A 20,066-nucleotide genomic window follows, 5' to 3' on the forward strand; every position below is an offset into this window, starting at 1 on the left:
TAAGTCAATATCATCGTTAAAAACTATAATTAATCATAAACTAAAATATATTTCATAATTAAATAACGAAAATTTATATTTAGTTCATTATGTAATAATTACATGTATACTTATTTTTTTATTATTTACTATATTACGGTTAAAATATATCTTAGTATTTTTTAGAATTGTTATAATATGTGTGATACTAAATTAATTAAGGATGTAAATACATTTTACCGAGGTAAATTTATTTTGTTATAATATTAATAAACTGTAAAGATGAATAGTTAATTAAAAAAATGAAAGGCGAAATATAGTCTGGTTTGATTAAAAAAAAGTGTCTAGAAATATAGGCATCTTCTAAATAGACTCACAAATTGAATATTTTAAAAAAAAAAATAATACTAAATAAACTGCTCTTAAAAAAAAAACTTAAAAATGGTGCTTGTAATTTATTTATTTATTTTCAGTTAAGTATTATTTTGATGTTATAATAATAAATAAAACTCACTTTCCTTTAAACATAATTTATTTTATGTAGGAATTTTGAGAGGTGAGATTTTTTTAACTCATACATTGAAAGGGTCAACGGAAAATTTCTTTAAAAGTTCATTAAAACCGATTTAGAGGTTATGATAGTGAAATCAATAAGATGATTGTCCTACGATACCTCAAATATGATTGCTAGAAAAAGTGTGACCAACATGATACTTATGACAAGTACTATAATTAAGGCCCATTATCATAACTTTTAGAACAATGGTTCGTTTTAGAACAATGTTATATTGACAATCAAATTTTATCAATTTTTTTTAACTTGGAAATGTTATTTTTTAATTGATTTAAAAATATAAAAAATGTGAAAATAAAAAATAAGAAATTATTTAAAGGATGACACATCAAATTGTAAAAAAAAATTATTAAAATTTAGTCGATAAATTTTTTTTTCCTAACTTTTAACTTTAACTTTAGAGATTCTAATAACCTGAGTGATTCTCATTACAGTATGATTTATACACAACCCCACCAAGATTTTCAACTTTTATGTTTTAATACTTTTCAACACTTTCTCCTTTTCTTCTTCTCATCCTTCAAATGTACGACAATGAGTAATTGGATTAGATCACCATGTCAAACTTCGAATCAGAAGTCATAACTCGAGAAGAGGGCGCACACCAATAACAGTTCACACACATACACACACTTGTATGTTGCTTTAATTATTCCTATTACAATCACGTTTGTATCTTCCACTTCCAACTAAACCAAATATTTTGCAAGTGGATAAAAAAAATATATAATACCCATTGGTTCAAACCTGAAACAAGCCAACGATAAGCCGACAAACACCTGTATGCTCCAACTTGCATGGCATCAGATCCATTCCACTATTTATTTGTCAGACCAAAATGTTTCCTCAGTTTCAACTTCTACCTTTTTGCTTCCTTCATGTGCACAAACTCAACACTTAATCAACTATTTCCAGGCAATTTCAGCCCCTCCTAACAGAGCCTAAAGCCCAAAACATCACCATTCTTTGATCTTCTTGCACGCTGCAAGAAGGTAAGTGTTTATTCCCTCTTAAACCTTTGCCACCACTCTGTCATATTTGTCTTTGTGGTACCTTGTGGTTCCTTCTTGCTTCTTTCAGTTCCTCCTATGGGGTGTCTCTTGCTGCTTCTGTGTTTTTCTAGTTTTTTATATGCTGTTTCTGCCTTAAACTCTGATGGGTTGGCTTTGTTGTCCCTCTCCCGGGACTGGGTTGTTGGGTCTGGGGACATAAACTCTACATGGAAGCTGTCTGATTCCACTCCATGCTCGTGGGTGGGAGTGCATTGTGATAATGCCAATAATGTGAATTCTCTAAACCTCAGTAGATATTCTATTTTTGGCCAATTAGGACCTGAAATTGGACGTTTGATTCACTTGCAGACCATAGACTTGTCAGATAATGATATGTTTGGAAAAATTCCCCCAGAATTAAACAACTGTAGCATGCTTGAGTACATGGACATTACTAGAAACAACTTTAGTGGAGGAATACCAGAGAGCTTTCGAAACTTGCAAGATTTGACGTATCTGGATCTCTCAATTAATCGGCTGAGTGGTGACATTCCTAAGTTCTTGTGGGAATTTCGTCTCCTGGAAGAAGTGTATCTTAGTGACAACAGTTTAAGTGGTTCCATTCCCTCTAGTATTGGGAATATGACCAACCTTATCACACTGGATCTTTCTTTTAATCAGCTGTCAGGGACTATTCCCATGTCCATTGGAAATTGTAGTAAATTAGAGAATCTGTATTTAAGAGGTAATAAATTGCAGGGAGTTATTCCGGAGAGTCTAAATAATCTCGAAAATCTTCTTGAGTTATTTCTCGATCGTAATAGTCTTGGAGGTACTATTCAACTGGGATCTAGAAATTGTAAAAAGTTGTCTGTTCTGTCTCTTTCTTACATTAACTTCAGTGTGCCTATACCATCAAGCTTGGGGAATTGTAGTGGCCTAAAAGAGTTTTATGCTGTAGAAAGTAACTTTGTTGGCAGTATACCGTCATCCTTAGGACTCCTTACCAACCTTTCTATTCTAGTGATTCCACAGAACCAATTGTCTGGGAAAATACCTCCACAGATTGGTAATTGCAAATCCCTGGAAGAGTTGTATTTGCATACCAATGAACTCGAAGGAGAAATTCCTAGTGAATTGGGAAACTTGAGTATATTACGCGAACTTTTGTTGTTTGAAAACCATTTGACAGGAAAAATTCCACTTGGCATTTGGAAAATTCAAACACTTGAGCAGGTACACGTATACATTAATAACCTTTCAGGTGAGCTACCTCTTGAGATGGCACAGCTTAAACATCTTAAGAATATCACCTTCTTTGAAAATCAGTTCTCCGGAGTCATTCCTCAAAGCTTAGGGATCAATAGCAGTTTGGTTGTGTTTGACGTCACGGATAATAATTTCACCGGTCCCATCCCACCAAATGTTTGCTTTGGAAAGCAATTGGTCAGGTTGAATATGGCTGGCAATCAACTTTATGGCAGCATACCACCTGATCTTGGAAGATGCACAACTCTTGAAAGGCTGAGACTTGAACAAAACAATTTCTCCGGGCCACTTCCTGATTTTGAAACTAATCCAAATCTCCTTCATATGAACATCAACAACAACAATATCAGGGGTGAAATTCCATCAACTTTTGGAAACTGCACAAATCTCTCTCTTTTAGATTTATCCGTTAACAGCTTGACAGGTCTTGTACCCTCGGAGCTGGGAAACCTTGTGAATCTCCGGACTTTGGTTCTTTCTCACAATACTTTGAAAGGTCCTTTGCCACATCAACTGTCAAACTGTAACAAAATGATCGAGTTTGATGTTGGATTCAATTTCTTGAATGGTTCGTTTCCATCAAATTTTGGGAACTGGACTGGATTAACAACTTTAATTCTCTCAGAGAATAATTTTGATGGTGGTATTCCAGCATTCTTATCAGAATTTAAAAGGCTCAATGATTTACAACTTGGAGGAAACATGTTTGGAGGAACCATTCCTAAATCAATTGGAGAACTGGTGGATTTGATGTATAATCTAAATCTAAGTGCTAATGGGCTGATAGGTGAGCTTCCTAGGGACATCCAGAACCTGAAGAATCTTGTACAACTGGATCTATCTTGGAACAATTTGACAGGAAGTATACAATTTCTCAATGACCTCAGTTCATTATCTGAGTTCAACATTTCATACAATTCTTTTGAAGGTCCTGTGCCACTACGGCTAACAAGTTTAACAAATTCTTCTTTATCTTTTTTGGGCAATCCTGGCCTATGTACCTCAAATTTCACTGAAAACAGCTATTTAAGGCCCTGTGACATAACTTCAAAAAAGTCAGAAAAGCTCAGCAAAGTTGCAATCACGATGATAGCACTTGGATCCTTAATATCACTCGTTCTGCTGCTGGGGTTAATTTATATATTTTTTATCAGAAAAATTAAGCAGGAACCCACAATCAACGAAGATGATAATTCTCCACCCCTTCTCAATATGGTTATGAAAGCTACAGAAAATCTAAATGATCAGTATATTATTGGAAGAGGAGCTCAAGGAGTTGTCTATAAAGCAGCACTTGGTCCAGACAATATTTTGGCTATAAAGAAGTTTGTATTTGCTAGTGATGAAACGAAGAGCTCAAGCATGACCAGAGAAATTCAAACCCTTGGAAATATTAGGCATCGAAATTTGGCAAAAATGGAAGGCTGCTGGTTGAGAGAAAACTATGGTCTCATTGCATACAAATACATGCCAAATGGAAGTCTGTACGATGCTTTGCATGAGAAGAAGGGATCTCATTCCTTAGATTGGAATATCCGGAATAAGATAGCTGTTGGAATTGCTCATGGATTGGCTTATCTCCATCATGACTGTGATCCTGTCATTGTGCACAGAGATATCAAAACAACCAATATACTTCTAGATTCTGAGATGGAGCCCCATATTGCAGATTTTGGTATTGCCAAGCTTTTGGATCAGCCTTCTACCTCCACACAGTCAATATATGTCACTGGTACACTTGGTTATATACCACCAGGTAATTCTTCTACACTATCCACATAATAACTGCACCTATTTTTGTTGTGGTATAACAACATCTTTTATTTCTCAATGCTCCATAGTAAAATATTAAATGATTGCTTATGACAGAGAATGCTTATACAACAACAAAGGGTAAAGAGGCCGATGTATACAGTTATGGTGTAGTATTGCTGGAGCTGATATCCAGAAAGAAGGCATTGGATCCATCATTTGTAGAAGGAACAGATATAGTTAATTGGGCTAGATCTGCCTGGGAGGAAGCAGGAGTTGTTGATGAAATTGTTGATTCAGAGTTGGCTGGTGAAATTTCAAATTCTGAAGTTACGAAACAAGTTACAAAGGTTCTTTTGGTGGCTTTGAGATGTACATTAAAGGATCCACGCAGCAGACCAACGATGAGGGATGTTATCAAGAATTTGTATGCAGATGGTAAAAGCTCCACATAAGAAAGATGTTATAGTTTTCTTAAGGCTTAGTTCCCATTGTATAATCATGACAAGGTTTTATGTTTCACCTGTTGTGGTGTTGTTCTTTTATGTACAAAGTTTTGTTTCTACATTCAATCAGGCATTTATGCATACTCTATGAAACTAAGTTCAGTGTTTTTTCACGACTTTTTATTGGACTTCTTTGACAGTATAATGAGTTATTGGATTATTCTTGAGCATGAGAATATTCAGGAACAGGATTAGAGATAAACCTTGACACTGAAAAGTATTTCCGAGTTCCTCCTGGGCATCCAATAAAATTAAAATCATGCAGAGAATATTAGCATGTCTCCTGCAGAAGATGACAAGCAGAAATGAGAAAAATATTCCTAACGGTATTTTTATAACATTGTTTCATGAAAAAATTTCAAAGCCTTCTTAATATTTCTAAATCCTGAGCCGCAAAGCAACTACCTGTTGCTACTCACTGTGCATCAACCAACTTTGGATCCTTTATAGGGACAGAAATATATTATTATAAGCAAAAGTTCCTAACTTTTATACTGTTACCTGGATCATGACCAAGGACTTGACAATGATAGAAAAGAAAAATATTTACATATCGTAAACCAACAAAAGATGAAAAGCCCTCTCTCTATTTGATCCAAAATATTTTCATTCAAATCAATATTCACCAAGATTCTCTCAAAATTAACATATATAGTATTTTTTGTAGCTTCATCCAAAGAAATCGGTGTACAAATCTCATTGTCGATAGGAAATAAAATGTTTAACTCTTACCTATCTTGAGCATGAGAAACCTTGGGACTGAAATTGGGATTTTAGTGTGAAATTCGAAGGAAAGATGGGTTAAAAAAACCTGCGGAAAAGCCAGACTCTACGTTTTAGAAAAAAATTCTCACAGGCGGTTTATAGGATGAGAAAAATATGTTCTTTTATATGTGAAATACACATTATGTAAATAATAATAATAATAATGTATTACATAATATATAAATAATAATGTCGTATTATATACACATAATCTATGATGAAATTTGTCATTTTTGATAGACATGTTTTATATTTTACAATTTTGTTTTCAATTTGTTTTAACAATAAAGAAACAAAAATCAATGATAATATATAATATTCTTTATTCTGATTAACACATTTTATATTTTTTTAAATTATATTAAATATAAATATAAATTACTCATTAGGTAACAATTTTTTGACAATCTAACAAGTAAAAGTTGACATTAAATAATTATTAACGTCAAATTTGGGTTGCACACACATGCAACTCTAAAATTATATACATTAATTTATTAATAATGACCTTTAAGATCGACTCTAACTAATAGATATTAACTTTTAATTTTTAAATCGATGTGTTTATGGAAACAACTAATCTTTAGAAAAAGTGACTTAAACAAAAAACTATACTCACACACCACTAAAGTGTTTTCATGATTAAAAGAATTGGAAATTCACATATGTTACGATCTTCAATGAAAGTTTAATTACTGAAATACCAATGATAAAATAGATGAAAAGTTTAATAAATCTGATACTTAATTATAGTAATGAGAAAAAGACATCCTCAACAAACTAAATTAAAAAAATAAAAATTGTATAAAATATTTCATGAGACAAAATTCCTAAATTCAAATATAAGCCCTATTGTATTTAAGGATATCAAAAAATCCGTACTCGCGAGTGTATACGGATAAAACCCGCAACAGGTAGAAAACAAATATTATAAATGGATACCCGCTATCTGCGAGTACGAGTATTTTTGATATTTCGCATGTTAATGGGACAGATACGAGTATCATAGTATCCGTACCCACTAAACTTTAATTCACAAATATATATATATATATATATACATATATATATATATATATATATATATACATACATACATACACACACATATTAGTAAAATATATTCTAACCTAATTTTTTATAAGTTGCACATTTTGTCTTCTATCTTCATTCTTCTAGCTTTAAGTATTGGTATGTTGTCTTCTTTCATGTATATCCCTTGACATTCTTCTCTTCCCTTTCTTTGAAATTGAGTATATACATCAAATCCTAATCCTATATAGACAATAACGTCTATGGTATGTTTATTGTAAAATGATGAAGGTAACAAAATAAGAATATTGACATGTGACAGTTGAAGTTTATTAACTTTTAAGAATTGAATTTTATTAAGTTTTAAGAATTGAAAAATATGGTTTCATATGGTTTCCTTATTTAACTGATTTTATGGTTTATTATTTTAATGTTTCGTGAGTTTCGTATGAATTGAAAATTACTATAGTATGACTTCTATCATTTTAATAGCATTTTTGTTTATTATTTTATTATTTCATGGGTTTCATATGTATCGAAAATCACTAACATATGAGTTTTATTATTTTTAATAGCAGGGGACACAATTTTGGTTTGTAAAGATTAATTACAGGTATAATTTATGTATACTCACTAATGAAGGTGAAGAACAAGTGAAAATACTCCCGATGAAGAACAAGTGAAAATACTCCCGATGAAGAACAAGTGAAAATACTCTCAATGGAGGTGAAGAATAAGTGAAAATACTCCCAATAGAGGTGAAGAACAAATGAAAATACTCTCGATGAAGATGAAGAACAAGTGAAAATACTCTCGTTGAAGGTGAAGAACAAGTGAAAATACTCCGATAAAGGTGAAGAACAAGTGAGAATACTCTCGATAAAGATGAAGAACAAGTGAAAATACTCCCGGTGAAGAACAAGTGAAAATACTCCCGATAAAGGTGAAGAACAAATGAGAATACTATCGATAAAGGTGAAGAACAAGTGAGAATACTCTCGATAAAGGTGAAGAACAAGTGAAAAATACTTCCAATAAAACTGAAGAACAAACTCTAATGTTTTAGTGATTTTTTATTGTTTATGTTTAGAAACAATCGAATCACTGGAATTTCTATTGTATATAAACTTGAATTTCATTTAAACTTTATAACGGTAATCTATTTTATTTTATTTAAATTTATAATTAAATATTTATTTTTTAAATAATTTTATAAATATTTACAAATATCCAAAAATACTCGTAAATATATAAAAAAAATAAGATACCATATATTAGATACCCAATAAATATAAATATACAGTACAAATATTTATGCGGTGAATACAGTACGGAAACTACCCGAAATGAAAAATAGAAATAATCCTTCCTCATTCTCACTCGAAGGCGGAAAGATTCTAAAAGATTAAATTAAAAAATTAAAAAAAAAATAAATAAATCGTGGAGCCAGTGAAACATTGAAAGTTTGTGTTCAAATTAAGTTTGCAAAAGGAAGTTTCTACATAAGTGATTTTTTAGACAAAAACATGTCAGAAAACCTTCTTCGTTCTCGAATCTGAGGATTTAACATGCTCATTCTCTGTCCATGGTTATAGTGTGATTCCCGTAAGCCATATATGTTGTCATGAATACCTCTGAATCCGACCACCATGTTCTTCCCAATCCAGAATCACATTCATTCACATCAAAATGCAGAAAATTTTCATTGCACTCATTCTCTCTCTTGGTTCTCCTTACGTCAATCTATTGGGGATTCACAACAACAAACTATTACAAAGTTCACCACTTGAAATACTCCCTCACATCACCATCAATTATGCGTGCAATTGAGTCTCTCTTTTTACCCTCAAAACCAGTTTCTGTGCCCTCCTCCAATCACTGTGTGCTATGGATGGCCCCTTTTCTTTCAGGTGGTGGGTATAGCTCCGAAGGTTGGTCCTACATTTTGGCCCTTCATGGTCACAGAAAAATGCAATCTTTAAGGTTGTCGATTGACCATCATGGTGATCTAGAATCTCTGGCGTTTTGGAAGGGTTTGCCAATTCATATGAAGGACTTGGCACGTGAGTTGTACCAAACTCGGTGTAGAATGAACGAGACAATTGTCATTTGCCATAGTGAACCTGGTGCCTGGTTCCCTCCACTGTTTGAAACCATCCCATGCCCACCATCTTTTTACCATAATTTCAAGTCTGTCGTTGGCAGAACCATGTTTGAGACCGATAGAGTGAACGATCAACATGTGCAGCGCTGTAATACAATGAACTATGTCTGGGTTCCTACAGAGTTCCATATGTCTACATTTGTGCAAAGTGGAGTTGATCCTTCCAAGATGGTGAAAATTGTTCAACCTGTTGATGTGGAGTTCTTTGATCCGGGAAGGTACAAGCCATTTCGTCTTGCTTCTAGTTCTAGAGCAAAACTTGTGTTAGGTTCCCATGTGACGAAGAGCTTTGTGTTTTTAAGTATCTTCAAATGGGAGTATAGGAAAGGGTGGGATGTTTTGCTAAAATCATACTTGAAGGAATTCTCAAAGGATGATGGGGTTGCTTTGTACTTGTTGACAAATCCTTATCATACTGACAAGAATTTTGGTAACAAGATATTGGATTTTGTGGAGAGTTCGGGTATGGTAAAACCAGTAAGTGGTTGGGCTCCAGTCTATGTTATTGATAATCACATACCATTGAGTGATTTGCCAAGAGTTTACAAGGCATCTGATGCTTTTGTTCTTCCTTCCCGAGGGGAAGGATGGGGGAGACCAGTGGTGGAAGCCATGTCAATGGCATTGCCTGTGATTGCAACAAATTGGTCTGGACCAACTGAGTATTTAACAGACGATAATAGCTATCCACTGCCTGTGGATAGAATGAGTGAAGTAACAGAAGGTCCATTCAAAGGACACCTTTGGGCTGAACCTTCTGTGGACAAACTTCAGGTTCTTATGAGGCAGGTGATGAATAATCTCACTGAGGCTACAGCCATAGGTAGGAAGGCTAGGGAGGATATGATAACACGGTTTTCGCCTGAGATCGTGGCCGACATTGTTGCGGATCACATACTAGACATTCTACGGCAATAAGGACTATGAAGCTTCTGGTTCTGTTTCTGTTTCTCCACAGCTGCTATACTTCAAACCTGTCTTGTGTTGTGATTCATTCTCAAGGAGACTGAGATTGTTAGCGCACATATTGTTGACTTGTAGGGAATTGATTAAGGCTCAGCAAACTAATCAGTGGAAGGTAATGTCTTGGATAATTAATTCTCTTTCCTTTTGTGAGTTTTTGGTAGGGATATGCATTTGTGGAGGAACACAAGACTGATTCTCTGGGAAAATGTCCATCATTTTGGAACTATATCTGGCTGGTTAGATGGGGATTTGACCAGATAAACAGCATCATTTATGCTTTCTCTTTTGATTAACTTGAAAGCAAAATATAATTCCTTCCTTTTGCTAATTCTGACTTAGGGAATGGTAATGCTAGTGATATATAAAACTAGGGTTGAGTGTGAGGGAGAGATTTTCTAGAGTGTGCCGATGGCACATAATTACAACAAAACCTTATCTCACTAGATGATGTTGGTTACATGGATCATATGGCACTATTCAGCTCAGTTAAATAACAGATGTCTCTCTTGACAACTTCTTCCAGTGTCCTTCTTGATCTCCTTCTGATTTTCAGAGTACTAAAAAGTATACAATCTACTTCTCTCATTGGTGCTTTTGAAGCTTTCCTTTCACAAGTCCAAACTCCAAACCACCTTAATCAATTTTCTATTTTTGTTTCCTCAATTCGTGTTACACAACCTCCCCATGTCATTTCAACAAGTCTCACACTTGTCTCTTGTTATCCCTTTCAAGCCTAACACATTCACTACCATAAATTATAGTCAGATGTACAGCAGTATGATAAAGTTTGCCTTTGAGTTTGGTAGATTTTTTTTGAAGTCACAAATAACACATCATCTATTTCTCCATTTTAGCCATCTTGCTTGTTTCCTATGTGTGACATCAACATTAATTTCCTCATCATTTTGTAATATTGATCTTGAATAGTTAAACTAAGAAACCTGTTGTTTTGTATGTAAACGATAAGCACCTTCATCAACCACACGATAAGAAGTAAAAAGTACAAAATTTTACTTTGAAAACAAAGTATTTATTTGATAATCAGTCCATACTTTCTTCTTTAAGAAATCTACAACATCAAGTAAGTGCATCACTCTTTATTGTCTCACATCTATTCATCTATCATGTGAGCTTCCTAATTAATAATACCGTGGAATTTTTTGGGTAAATGTGACTTCTTATTTTTTTTAAAAAGAAAGGTGTGCAAAAGCATCACTATACAAGTTTGATATCCTAACTAGGTCAGCACCTCACTCTAGTATTGCACTAGTTCCGTCTTTTATCAGTCTAAACGTAGGAACACTTATTTGGGATTAGATATGTTGCAATTTAAACTAATTTTGCAGTTGTTGTGACTTTTGCCTGTCATTCACTTTATTGGAATCAACCAATTGTGAAATATCTCTGCTGATATGGATTAAATTGAAAACTTGAAACAGTAGCCTCCAAGGTTTTATTTGGGACCTTATTATTTTACTTTGATTGTTCCATGTTGCCGTTGTTGCACAGTGACCAAGATCATGTTGTATCCGACTGGCTGATTGTCTGCTACAGGACATTAATGAGCATTATTGAGCTGTGGTTTCTAGTTAAGATTGAAGCTCTGAATATCTTGTATGCTCTTATTGTGCTTGTTTTAAACTTCCAAAATTTTGATTGAACCATTATATGTCTGGTGACAGTATATATGGAAGGGTGTACCAAAACACCTAGAATTCTCACTTCTCCCAAACAATTGTGTTCTAGTACTTTTTTATTCTGTCAGTTGAATTCCTCGTACTTACATTCACTTTCAAAGAACGCCTGCAACATCATGAGTCAAAATATGTGCATATAAAGTTTGAAATGTTTTTAGCCAAGAAAGAATGAAGTTATCTTATGAAATTTCTCTCCCTGGACTAGATTACATAGAGGAGCGTAAATTGAAGGAGCAAATCAAGGACTGAATTAACAACTATTTGCACACTCATAAATCATAACTAATTATATAGTTTACTAAGGTTCCAAACATGTGCTAATCAGGTAAATGAATCTGGATTATCCTTAACTAGGTCCAGCTTTTCCTGGAAACCCAAGCAAGGTTCAGTTTCTTATTCCAAATGTTAAGAATATAGAGAAAACCTTGTTTGTTGATAAGCTCTACATGTTATATTCTTTTGTTACCATAACGTTGTAGGTAGCACTAGACAAGTCAGCGATGCATGCATGTTCATATAAATCATGATCTCATTTTATTGTCTACCATTTTGTAACAATCTAGGCTTCAGTCTTAAATGTGTTATCTTCCTGGGAGCTTGTGATTCGCTGTTACTTGACATTTGGCTTACGGCCTAATTGACTTCTGAAAATTTTCCATCCCTCAAATAGAGTTCTTGACTGAAAATTCATGTGTTGCAACTTGAATTTATTCATAAATAAGTTTATTTTGCTATTCATACTAGATTGTCTACTTTAACAGTTTGAGGGTGCGAAAAAATTTGAACTTCAGCCTTGTTTCCCATGTAACACCATTCAATATATGTAGTGATCTTCAGATGTAACAGATCATCTATCACCAGCAATGAGCAATTTTGTGGAGCGATGTAGAGGTTATATCTCAATGCACAGTGACAAATTAAAGAAGTGGCATTGATTGATGCAATGGGGCAGAATATTCAAATTATTTTACAAATTTTTCTCCACCTTTTGTGTGTTGCAAGAATTCAAATTGAGCCTAGAAGTTACATGGATGCAGAAATCGCTCAACGTAAAATTAGCTAGCTTAGGTTCTCACTGTTAAGTCTCATTTCAGAAATTCAATGCATTTCCATTGCCTGCTTAAGCAAATTGAAGAAGTTCAGTAAAACAAAACCCTGCGTTTCAAATATTTTATAATTTTTTTATTGAAGTTATTTATTGTCTGTTTAACTTTCTCGAACCAATTAAAAAGATGTCGAAATATTACTGTGATACAAATGTTTTAGATTGATGCGGGTATATTAATTAAGCTATTGCTAGCATTAATTTCTACGGTTATCAAATGGTAAAATATATTTATTCGTCATTTACTATATATTTCTAAAATATTGGCTTTTACGCCCAAATTTCATGTTTACTGGTTAATGATTTTAGTCTTGAAATTAAAGACACTGTTGTTTTGCAAAAGAATTTTTCCTTAAAAGCTAGATTCAATTCACGTCACTAATCTTTCAACGACATTGATCAATTTTGTGGACCCACACAAAGCTGAGATCTCAATAGTAGCCAAATTCAAGAACTAGGTTTGATTGATGCGAGGGGACATCAATCTAGATGTGTGTCTGCCTTCAATTGAAAACGCACGAAAAATGTTCACCAACGCTCAGATAAATTCTTTCCAAGACATCTGTAACTTTGTACAAAACAATGAAGTTTCTTTTGGACAAAAATCTTATTACTGCGTTCACAAAAGGACAGCATTTGTATGTTAGTACTCACAAAACTCATTTCATAGGGTAAAATACGTGCCATGTTTCATCATGAAGAAAAGGAAGTGGAAAGATGCAATTCCTGATATGCCAATTTTAACCATAATACATATATTTCACTCGGACATACAATAAATAGCTCTCTTCGCCTGTCTAGGTAGTTATTTGGAATACATTCTTCTTAAAAACAGCCTCAGAATCGCCAAAAGCACTGCCATTGGAAAGCCGTAACAATTTCAGACAGAGATAGGACTATTGGAAATATGGAGCAAACTCTGCTAGGACTTCCTTGTAGACAGGCTTTTTGAAATCTACCGCCTGCACAGAAAAGATAAACCAATTCATATATTGTCTATAGTTCCCCGCCTTAATTGTCTTTGGACAAGTACGAAAAAAAGTTGTCACCATAACGTAAACTTACAAGATCAATTACTTGTTCGGGTGATATCCATGACCATTCCCCAAATTCAGCTTTCTCGGTGCCATCACCCAGAAGATTGATTTCTTGATCTTGCCCAGTGAACCTTAAAAGAAACCTGTGCACATCAAAAGTGCCAAAAAACATCATTTACCAAAGCCAACAAAACATCCCTCTACATAATAAGGAGGTAAAGAAAACTTGTCAACAACGTTATATAATCTGCTTGTGTACTGTTCTTATGGGTTTTACTCTATCCAGGCTGACCATATCAAAATGTTTACCATTTCTGTGCCTGACCCTTCCAATCAGATCCCCACTGAATATTTAATTTCTCCCTCACTTTCGGTGGGAAATCATAAGTTAACCAATATGGTACCTACAATATAAAGCCACCGGGATGAACATTAATCATCACAGCAAGGAAAAAGAAAAAATGCTTTATCAGGATTTTGTGCTAGATGAAAACCAATATTAGTGGGTGGATTAACTGACATTCATATATCATATTACTATGATTAGATGTAACATTGTAACTCTAGCATAATCGGAAGCATTGAAAGGGGGCTGATTATTTTGTTCAACACAGCTCAAAGGCCTGATGAGTATAAACAGTAACAATTTAACAAAGGATCGTGCAAAACGATTTTATAATTTTATTAAAACATTTTTTACTAGCTGCAGGCACCTTTCTTTAAAAGCATTTATTATGGTAATCGGAGATATAAACAATTCAAAGGCCTCCAACAACAAGGAAGTTTTTGGAATATTATCTATCTTGGACCACCAAAAGATGTATGAAACATTACATTTGCAGATACATCAAATCAGTACTCCAAAGATACACATGACATCAAATTCTGCAGTTAAATTGGTCATGGAGAACATAATTGATGGTATTCATCTTCAATAAATGACCAATTTGATGTTTTTCATAAGCAGATAAACAGTATGACCCTTGACATGGAATCTTCTTATAATCTACAATCTAGATGTCAGGGTATGATCCTTGTCGTCTTATGCTTCTAACTGATCTGTATTTCTGCAGAAGAACTAAGCGGGTTGTCATGTGAAGGACCATGTTAGAGATATAAACCATTCACAGGCCTAATTTAAGCTGTAACATTGAGTTGGCCTGTGTTCTGTCAAAATGATTTCCTAGGTTTCATATCGAAAGACTAAATCTATGTAGTAAAAGGTAATAGAACTATAGAAGCCTGTCTATACATGATGTTGTGAGGAAAATTTAGGGACAGTTCTGTTTGAGGAAATGTCTCCCGTATTTTTCTTGTTTTCACTTTTCCTATTTATAAAAGTTTATATAAGAATGATGGGGGTCAACTATTTCTTGCTTCCTGTTTTCATTTTTTCCTTGTAACATAAGAAAATGCGAAACAAAGTGAAAACGAAAAAAAAAAAAAACATTTTCTAAATCTGTGAACTCAAGATTCAAGAAAAAGTTAAGATAAATATATTTAAATTTGGATTATTAGGCTAGACTGAAGCAGGTAAGCTATTGATTTCTCTACCATATCTTTTGTGCACTGTTCATGCTTAGTAGTTTCTCTCAACCCGCAGCCTCAATAATAGAATAATCCTTCTATCAAAATTCCTTTCCTTCCATGACTAATCAACTTCTCACTGTCCACACTTCAGGGTTTGTTAGGATGAACTTCTCCATAAGCATGTTTAGGAAAGAAAAATAAGAAGAAAAAAATGAATTGACTTCTGCATAAGCTAAAATTACCTTACGTAAGTTAAAAATAAAAATTTAGAAAAACTATACTAGAGGGCTTCTACAAATAAACCTGTGCATAAGCTAATTGCAATTTTTCTTCTTACTTTTTCTTCCTAAAAGTGCTTATGGAGAAATTCATCCAAATAGGCCCTATTAAAACAATACGAACAGACTAAAATACCGTGATTCAAAGATTGAAGCATTGAAACTAATAAAAATCAAACAGAGTTTAACACATACAACACAATACCACATCTTCCAAAGGCCTTGCCCACTTCACTCATTCTAAAACAAAGTTTTAACACATGCAGTCATCATATAATGCGTTCACATCCTTGTACAAGGCTATAAGCTGGTATGGGTATCCTAAAAGGGAGGAGAAATGCAATTACGTAAACCAGTTATTATGATGGTGAAAAATGATTTGGCACTGATGACTTCAGTACTGCCAAGCATGTAATTTGTAGGGTGCAAGCAAGTAAGGAAATGTATAATTTGCACCTCAGCGATCACTTCTGCCGAATTAACTCCCGTCTCTTCTCTTAATTCCCTGATAGCTGCATTTCTCGGATCCTCACCTTCATCAATGCCACCCTATAAGACGCCACAATTAAGAACATTACAAATTTACAGTTCATTATTCCTTTCAACAAAAACACGCTGAAAAACAAGTAAAATCACGAACTCTTCGGATTTCTTTATTTGTTTATTTATTTAGTACCATCAATAATTTTTTCCCAATTCCCACGCCTGTGCAACACTTTGCTACTGCTAAACACTTCTTTAGGATTTTTGCTTTCTCATAGAAAGAAAATGATAATTTTTTATAGGAATTCAGGTTATCACTCCATTAAATCCCAAACTATTTGAGAATTTTTAAAATATGATTTTTAACAAAAATAAATAAAGTCCTTCAACTAAAAAAAAAGGTCCCTGCTATTAGTTTTTTGCAGCTTAATCCGCCAAAAAACAACAATTTAAATAGTTTTCAAAATTCTAGAGAGTTAATTAAAAAACTTACATGATTAGGATCCAACTAAAGAATAATAATTAGGAAGCTACTAAAAACTACCGAGTAGTTCAGGACGAACATGTAATTTAACCTTAAATTTATTTTTAGTTTTGACGCAATTCATAGAGTTAGATAACTACAAAGAAGAATCGAAAGATGGACACCTGCGGCATTTGCCAAGCATTGGGAATGTCGAGCCTCGAAGCCGCGAAAATCTGCAAAAACACGAATTATTAAGCTTTGATGAATAAAAAGCGGTAGCCAAAAGCTGAGTAATTTAGAGCGAACGAAGGAATGAACCTTTTTGTGAGCGTTCATGAGACAGATACCAACGTTCCTTCGATAACCTTCTGGAGGAGCTTCCATCGTTGCGAATGAGAATGACAGCAAAGAGAATTTAACGTGTTTTGATTTCGGGAAACGAATAATGGTGGAAGCAGATGAAGCAGGGGAACAATAAGCGAATCGGCACAAAGCCATTAGAAGAGAAGAAAAGGGAGAAACAAGAGTGCCAAAATAATAGCTTTATAATGGGCCATTTAAGCCCACTCAATAGAGTACCTTGTTATTCTCACTTCCCTTTTTACTTAGTTCACTCCTCCTTCCTGTTCTTTAAATTATGTTTTCTATTTTTTGTCACCCGTTTCTTTCTCTCCTTCACAACTCTTCTCTCTACTATGGCATTATCCGTAAAGATGTATTTTCTACTATGACATTGTCCGTAGACATGTATTTTCTACTACATCCTTATACGTATATATATATATATATAATTTTCTATACGTATAAATTGAGTACATGCAAACTCACTTAACTTAAAAAGACATGCACGTGTTTATACTTTACATGTTATTATGTGAGGAGTATGAATTCAAGGTATTTTTTATTCACTTCTTTACTCAGCCATTCAAGGTACTTTAGATGTTATTTAAATGAGTGTTATAAAAAAAAAATTGTACTTGCGGGTATGCAGAAATAAAATCAGCAACGGAGAAAAAATGGATACTGTAAATGGATATCCGCGGGTAACGGGTACGAGTATTTTTAATATCCACATGTTAACGAGACGGATACAAGTATTATAGTATTTGCACCCGTGGATACTTGTACCCGCTATACTCTAATCTAAATTTAAAAAAAATAAAAAAACATGATTAAAATATCAACATATTGATTTTGAATGAGTTACTTTTTTATCAAAATTAGTTTAAGAAAAATCATTTCTTTGTAAAATGTCATTCAACACTATTTAAATAAGTTATTTGGATTTTGTTTAAAATTTATAAATGTTATGTATTGTATTTTATTTGAATTTACAATTAAAACATGTTATTAAATATATATTTTTTTTCTGTAAATACCCACGGGTACTCGTGGATATTAAAAAATTATGTGGGTATCCGCATAACAGATATCCGATATAGATACGGGTACGAGACAATATTTATTCAACTAATAGGGTCCGGGAGAACTACTACCCGTATTATACAGCTATATTGAAATCCCTACTCATACCTAAGAAGGGAGAGTTATACAAATTTAAATCAAAATATTAAACTTTAGTTAAGTAATGAGTTATACAAGTTTAAATTCAAATATTAAACTTTAGTTAAGTAATATTATGGGTTTAAATAAATATCAGTAAGTGTATACAAATAATTCATATTAGGAGAAACAAACGTGTAGAATTAAAAAATATACATTAAATACACGAGATTCATATTATGTAGACATAAAAATACACAATAAAAACTTTGCAGTATTAATTTTTTTTTCTTTCTGAAAGAAATAAAGAACGATGAGCATAATTTAATAATATATTGGAAAATATTATATGTTTGGCAAAAAAATTTAGTTTTTCTAATCCGCTCTCTTTTTAATTTGTTTTGCTTCGTTAATAATCCAATTAATCAGATATGAAATTTTCTTTTATTTGTATTTTATAATTTTTTAGATTGGATTTTTGTTTTAGTTATATAAATTTAAAAATTTAAAAATTTAAATTTTAAATAAGATTATATTCAGATAAAAGAAATAATATGAACTTAATTTCAAAGCATATGTCTCTAATTAAAATTTTTGAGTACCTTAAATTCTTTCCTCCGTGTTTCTTCCATGCTTCACCTCCAAAATTTCGAGAACACTACAGTTGATTGATTCAAGGTATCTAAATCTATTTTCTCTTCTCCATTCCAATAATGTTGCTCATTTCTCCTCTGTTTTATATAGTTTTAAGTTTGATTCATTCATTTTTATGTTTCCATTATTTTATATATTATTTTTTTTAAAATATTTATTAGATGAAATAATTATTTTATTTTTAAAATATAAATATAAATATAAATATAAATTTATAAAAAGTTAAGTTTCATTAAAAATAGATTTAGAAATGGATCTAGATTCTTAATTGATTCAAATATTTAGATAAAGATATCTAACTTGATCATAATATTTGGATATAGATTTTAAAATATCCAAATTGTTTTTTCAAACAAAAAAGGTGGATATAAATCAAAATCTGAACCGTATGTTTAGATTCAAATTAGATCTGGAGCAGATATCTAAATATCCAATTCATGCCCACCCTTAATGTTTGCAATATTTATACATAAATATTGAACAATAAATTTGTTGAAAATAAATGTGATTCAAAGTTTTATACTAAAAATAAAATCAAACATTGTATAAAATAAAAAAGTCATAAACTCATGATTATTTTAAAGTTTTAGATTAAAAATGATGTTAAATATTATATATATATATATATATATATATATATATATATAACTAATATCGTATATAACCACAATCTCTTATTCATAATATAAAAAAATATAAAAAAGTATCCGCTATTTTTTTTTTGAATGTAAATATATTCAATTCCTAAAACATTTTGGTACGAGTAACATTGTCTATTAATCTATTTTGTAACTAATACATACATTTTAACGTGTCATTTTAATCGGGACCAAGAAATGAAGTTAATCATAAACAAACCATATTGACATTATGTGTCATTTTCTTCGTATTGAGAAGCGAGTCAAAACGTGAAATATTTACATGGAGGAGAATCTATTTTACATTTTCACTAAGTTTGTTCATAGAAACAAGTTTATGCAAATGAACGATGTTGCTAAATGTTAATTGTTGGGAAGAGTAGTATCTAAGCAACATTTTGTAAAGTGAGTTAAATCGATGCATATAATTGTTGAATTTGTATTAACATTTATTTTGTCAGTTGGTGAACTTTTGCAATGATAAAATTAGATTTTGGTGTCCCATAGAGATAGTTTGGAGGACATGTCTACAGTATAAAGTATTAGTGTCTTTTCATAATTGTTTTCATATCTTAATTTAACTTTTGTGGAATCTCTCTCATCACTTCTAAATATTTTTTGTAACCTATTTCACTGCAAGAGTTTTATAAAATTCACACTCTCATTTATATTTTAT

At 32.5% G+C, this 20,066-nt stretch overlaps 3 protein-coding genes and 1 pseudogene across 4 annotated transcripts; 3 read left to right on the top strand and 1 right to left on the bottom strand.

The window, feature by feature from the left end:
• The first annotated feature begins 1,316 nt into the window (after positions 1 to 1,316).
• On the top strand, positions 1,317 to 5,188 carry LOC114189888 (uncharacterized). The gene is made up of 2 exons (XM_028078609.2): positions 1,317 to 4,570; positions 4,684 to 5,188. The coding sequence occupies exons 1-2, from the start codon at positions 1,642 to 1,644 to the stop codon at positions 5,019 to 5,021; spliced, it is 3,267 nt and encodes a 1,088-aa protein (XP_027934410.1). The 5' UTR covers positions 1,317 to 1,641; the 3' UTR covers positions 5,022 to 5,188.
• A 105-nt stretch (positions 5,189 to 5,293) lies between these two features.
• Positions 5,294 to 5,406, top strand: LOC114192838 (U6 spliceosomal RNA; annotated as a pseudogene).
• Positions 5,407 to 8,343: 2,937 nt separating this feature from the next.
• Positions 8,344 to 12,815, top strand: LOC114190317 (UDP-Glycosyltransferase superfamily protein). 2 transcript variants are annotated; one of them, XM_085675577.1, is made up of 2 exons: positions 8,344 to 10,111; positions 12,524 to 12,815. In XM_085675577.1, the coding sequence occupies exon 1, from the start codon at positions 8,494 to 8,496 to the stop codon at positions 9,949 to 9,951; it is 1,458 nt and encodes a 485-aa protein (XP_085531703.1). In that variant the 5' UTR covers positions 8,344 to 8,493; the 3' UTR covers positions 9,952 to 10,111; positions 12,524 to 12,815. The 2 variants fall into 2 exon arrangements, with proteins under 2 accessions (XP_085531703.1, XP_027934950.1); XM_028079149.2 differs by lacking the exon at positions 12,524 to 12,815 and adding an exon at positions 11,509 to 11,808.
• A 621-nt stretch (positions 12,816 to 13,436) lies between these two features.
• Positions 13,437 to 17,114, bottom strand: NUDX26 (nudix hydrolase homolog 26). Its single transcript, XM_028078866.2, has 6 exons — positions 16,914 to 17,114; positions 16,778 to 16,828; positions 16,103 to 16,195; positions 14,148 to 14,242; positions 13,867 to 13,981; positions 13,437 to 13,763 (listed from the first exon to the last, which is right to left on the bottom strand). The coding sequence occupies exons 1-6, from the start codon at positions 17,091 to 17,093 to the stop codon at positions 13,698 to 13,700; spliced, it is 600 nt and encodes a 199-aa protein (XP_027934667.1). The 5' UTR covers positions 17,094 to 17,114; the 3' UTR covers positions 13,437 to 13,697.
• Positions 17,115 to 20,066: the final 2,952 nt, after the last annotated feature.

Source organism: Vigna unguiculata, chromosome 7 (assembly GCF_037176805.1).
Source record: "Vigna unguiculata cultivar grain cowpea cultivar isolate G323 ecotype 2 chromosome 7, ASM3717680v1, whole genome shotgun sequence".
Classification (NCBI taxonomy): Eukaryota; Viridiplantae; Streptophyta; class Magnoliopsida; order Fabales; family Fabaceae; genus Vigna; species Vigna unguiculata.